Source organism: Alosa pseudoharengus, unplaced genomic scaffold, assembly GCF_046254945.1.
Source record: "Alosa pseudoharengus isolate Yale_2024_CS ecotype anadromous, Long Island Sound unplaced genomic scaffold, YU_APseudo_1.1 YU_APseudo_1.1_scf_12, whole genome shotgun sequence".
NCBI classification, from domain to species: domain Eukaryota; kingdom Metazoa; phylum Chordata; class Actinopteri; order Clupeiformes; family Clupeidae; genus Alosa; species Alosa pseudoharengus.
The window spans coordinates 10,208,245-10,213,244 of record NW_027468587.1 but is presented as its reverse complement, the minus strand read 5'-3'; the positions used below and the strand labels follow the sequence as shown (position 1 = coordinate 10,213,244).

Sequence of the window (5,000 nt, the reverse complement as noted above, 5' to 3'; positions counted from 1 at the left end):
GTGTGTCTGTCCAGCTGTAAATCTTACATCTCTCCTGAAGCACATCTCCATTCTGGTAAACCAGGTGACCGTGGTTGTCATCCTTAACTGAGGGACTCTCACTCCGCTATAAGTCAATGCCAGGGCAAAGGGCACAGAGGAGGAGGCCAAGCATGGTCAATTCATGTGCCCATCACAGTGGCCATTGGCAGGGGGAGGGAGGTTATGAGAAAAAGGAAGGGAGTAAAGAGGAGAGGTCAGACAGGATTCACATACTGTAGAAAGAGGGTGTGTGTGTGTGTGTGTGTGTGTGTGTGTGTGTGCACACGCACTGCTGTGATGTTTATTAAAAAATTTTATATTATTTAACATTAATAATAATATAGGCTTTTTTCCCCCCAACAGCCTTAAGCTTAAATCAAAGCACAAAGCTGAATTTAGGCATGGGGCAAGGTTTGAAAGTAGGCAATTAGCCTATATAATATTAGATCTTCAAAAATGTCTGATAGCCTAACTTCAGGCACAGAAAATGTCCTTGCTTTAAGCCCTGTAATAGCCTACAGTATGTGTGGTGCTACCAACTGCATGAAAGGCCTATAGATACTGTATTTTCTTAGGTTCTCTGGTAGCCTATGTTATTTCATAAAATGTTTCAATAATTTAGGGCTACATACTTGGAAAAGGCAGTTAGTGGATAGTTAGTGGAGTTAGTAGATAGTGTTGGATATAAAATCATTATAATCAACTAATAGGTCTAGCCTATTACTGTATACAGGGGAGACACTGATTCATAAAGTTCTTCCTAGGGGTCTATAGGGAACATTGAGTGGGCAGGTGACTTTACTGTAAAAGTCTATTGACTTTTGAATAATATTCAAAGAAAGGTTATTTGGAACAATAAATACAGTTATTAACCGGTTATCTAAAATTGAAAATAGTGTTTTAACTCTGGAACAAGTGAAATTGGTTTTGTTGCTGTTTTCCGTTACATTCATCCAAAATATTGTTTATTTCCGGCTTTTTTTGCAGAACTTTGAACTGTTTTAATTAGTGTGTGTGCGTGTGTGTGTGTGTGCGTGTGTGTGTGTGTGTGTGTGTGTGTGAGAGAGAAAGAGAGAGAGAGATAAGGAGAGAGAGAGAGAGAGAGAGACTACAACACAACACCAGACACCTCACTATTGACCTGGTCAAGGGTCATTCAGTACAGCTGGACAGTGGACAGACACACACACACACACACACACACACACACACACACACACACACAGAAACCATCAAAGAATGATCACCAGATCCTGGATGTCGAGTCTGGCCCCTGAGATGGTTGTCCAGCCCCTTACAGCATGGCGGTTTACCAAACAGCTCCACACTGGCCTGACTGACTACAGCAGTACACCACAAGCTGCCTTCAGACTTACTTACACTCAGACAGGAGGAGGAAGGGCTTAAGGTGTTACCTCCTGCCAATCAATCATGGCTGTCTATACTGGACGGATGCACAATTCTTTATTACTATAATTGTTACATGCAAGTATAGTGCACACAAGTCCTTCATGAACAAACATTCAAATGCAACGTGCTTCTTAAATTAGCATATGTTTTGCCAGCACAGGTTCCCTGAAATAGTCTAAACTATGAAATCCAGAAAATAACACCAGTACACTCTTACAACTAATGTGTTGGAAACTGTAGATAGGAAATCTGTTACAAACAACGCAAGTTGTGTTGTTTTCAACGCAAGTTGTGTTATTTTCAACACATGCTGTGTAACAATTAACAAAAGCAATGTGTTGGAAACAACACAAACTGTGTTTATCCGGACCCAGAAATGTGTTAAGAACAACACAAGTTGTGTTGTTTTCAACACATTGGTTTTAAGAGTGTAAGTTGTCCAAACATGTACTCAAATGAGAAGCCCATTGTGTTAAGACCATCTGTGTTAAGTACTGGGGAGTCGTATAGAGGGGTTGCATGGAGAGGAGCCCAGTAGGGTAGGGCTTAGAGAATATCAACTCACTCAGGCTGGACTCCACTGGGGCTAACTGTAGCACACATGCTAATCTCCAAGCAAAAACACACAACAAGGAACAAGTTCACCACACACAGACACATACATAGAAAGAGCACAAAGAAAGAGAGAGACAGAGCGAGAGAGAGAGAGAGAGAGAGAGAGCGAGAGAGAGAGAGAGAGAGAGAGTCTGCGTTTGATTAGATAAACATTTGTGGTAAACTAAATGTAAACATAAACATAAGCACAAGGATAATACTGACAAACATATCAGATGAAAACATGCTGAGTAGATGAGTTGTCAAACAAAAAGTGAAGGCCCCTTACATTACAACTGCACAAACTTTCAAACACATCTCTTTCATTGACACTTATAACCACATACCTCCACACATGGACACAAACACAGTCAGACTCACACACACAAACATAGACACACACACAGACACACACACACACACACACACACACACACACACACACACACACACACACACACACACACACACACACACATACACACACACACACACACACATGCACACATACAAACACAGGAGGTAAATGTTAAAAGGTATGGGTACTCACACACAGGCAGTGGCAGAGACAGTCCAGAAAGTTCTTATAGAGAGAATAGAACTCCGTTTTACCCATCCTACCATACGGCACATCTACCTGCACCAACGGCCAGCAGACATGTAGCCTACTGAGCTCACACAGGGCTAGCAGACACCAGCAGACAGAGGGGAGGGAGAGAGGAACATGGAGCAAGAAGAAGGGATACAGAGACAGAGCAAGAAAAGCTAAACTGTAGACCCACAAGAAACCAAAAACAAGGAGTGATAGAAGGAGTTAGCTGAAAAGGGAGAGAGGAAAACCATGACAGACAGACAGAAAGAAAGAAGAGAATCAGGCAAAGGAGTGCGGCAAGCCAAGCTGAAGGAGCAAAGGAACAAGAGTGAACAGAAGGAGAAGGAGGAAGAAATTAGATGAGAGAGAGAGAGAGAGAGAGAGGGAGATGAGAGGCCGAGAGAGAGAGAGAGAGAAGCTGAGACTACTGCTATTAATAAACTGTTCTCATGTCCCGCCTGGGAAAATTCTGAGACGCAAATCAAACTTTTGAGCGCGAGGCCGAGGGGATCTGGTTTCTCCTGGCGACCTCCTTATACCTCCTTAACCCCCACCCCCAAACACACATGCTCTCTGTCACACGGTCACACACACACACAAACACACACACACACACACACACACACACACACACACACACACACACATGCGAACGCACACACACACACACACACACATGCACACACACACAGCCCTTGCAGCTATTTTCTCTCCATCAGCTATAGCGAGACTGTTCTCTTTTTTAAGCACTGGTGCTTGATTTGTCGTTACTTATACTCTTCTTAAACTGCTCTTAGCCCTCTTGCCTCCACAAACAATAAAGCATATCTGCTGGGTTTAACACATACGTATACATATTTAACACGGCATCTCCAAAACGGTAACTTCTGTAGTAAACTGTTACAATTCTGGGCCATGTGATTTTGATTATATCCTGAACTGTTGAAACTCGAATCATTTATGTTGTTAAACTATTTTTGATATAAAATCCTATTTAAAATCAAAAACTTAACTTGTCATGCTGATCGGGGAGCTAAGAACAAATGATGACATCTTTGCTGGCTCACCAGACGTTATCCAATCATGTGTTTCTTGTACAAACATTATTAGCAACAACTGAATAACTGAGGATGCAGTGTCCACCAACAGCACCACATGGTCATCCCTATGAATCTGTGTAGGGCAGAACACCGTGGACTTTGCTCTCTCCATCATAAGACACAGGGACACACCACACCAGATAACGGCTCCCTACTGGCCTAGTTCAGCCTTGTATGTGCAGATAAGTCAGTCAATAAACAAAATATTTTGTTTAAAAAAAACATACGTTTTTTATGTGTTTTATGTGTTTATATGTAGGACACCTCTAATGTCCTTCAACTGTTGATGTGCCACTTAAGACACCTTAACACACATGGAACTAAGCCCCTGACTGAGACACACACACACACACACACACACACACAAATATGTGCCACAGTCTGTGCCACTTGTCTACATGTCAGGCATGAGTATCTGATCTGATCTACTAAATTTGGGGGCTGGGGGGTGGGGGCGTTTGTTTCATGCTAAGTTCATACTCATGTGGGAGTTTTCTCTCTGGGTCCCAATATTAGAACCAGACTCTAATCTGGAGTGGATCTGCTTTCTGGGTCAGAATACACGCACACACACACACACACACACACACACACACACACACATACGCACACACACAAAGCTATTATGCCAGACAGCTGTGAGAGGCTAACACACACATATGGAAGCATTCATCCTCACAGCTGAGAGAACAAACACACACAAATACAGTGCAACCAGAAAGTATTCAGACCCTTTCAAGTTTTCCACATTTTGTTATGTTTCAGGCTCATCTTACAATGGATTCAGTTCATTTTTTCTCTCATCAATCTAGACACAATACTCCAACACTCCACAAAAAAACAGGTGTTTGGAGTGTTTTGTAAATTTATTAAAAAAATAAAAGTCGTATAATATTAATTTAAGTATTCAGACCCTTTGTTATGACACTTGCAATTGAGCTCTGGTGCATCCTACTTCTATCAATGGTCCTTGAGATGCTTCTACAACTTGATTACAGCCCACTTGTGCCTAAATTAATTAATTGGCCATTATTAGGACAGGCAGACATCTCTTTATATAAGGTCTCACAGTTGATGGTGTATGTCAGAGTGAAAACCAAGGGTTGTGTGAAGACACAGATCTGGGGAAGGATACAAAAAAAAATTCTGCAGCATTGAAAGTGCCCAAGAGCACGGTAGCCTCCATTATTCTCAACTGGAAAAATTTGGAACAACTAACAGTCTTTCTAGATCTGGCTGCTCAGCCAAACTGAGTAATCCGGAATGAAGGGCCTTGGTCAGAC

At 42.0% G+C, this 5,000-nt stretch overlaps 1 protein-coding gene across 1 annotated transcript in view; it reads right to left on the bottom strand.

The window, feature by feature from the left end:
* The window catches only part of LOC143118320 (dual specificity protein kinase CLK2-like), an 8,300-nt gene extending 5,611 nt beyond the window's left edge, over positions 1–2,689 (bottom strand). The window contains exons 1-2 of the mRNA XM_076279396.1: positions 2,576–2,689; positions 28–106 (exon numbers count right to left, since the gene is read on the bottom strand). Coding sequence (XP_076135511.1) covers positions 28–106; positions 2,576–2,641 — 145 coding nt within the window. The 5' untranslated portion in view covers positions 2,642–2,689. The remainder of the gene's footprint in view (positions 1–27; positions 107–2,575) is intronic.
* Positions 2,690–5,000: the final 2,311 nt, after the last annotated feature.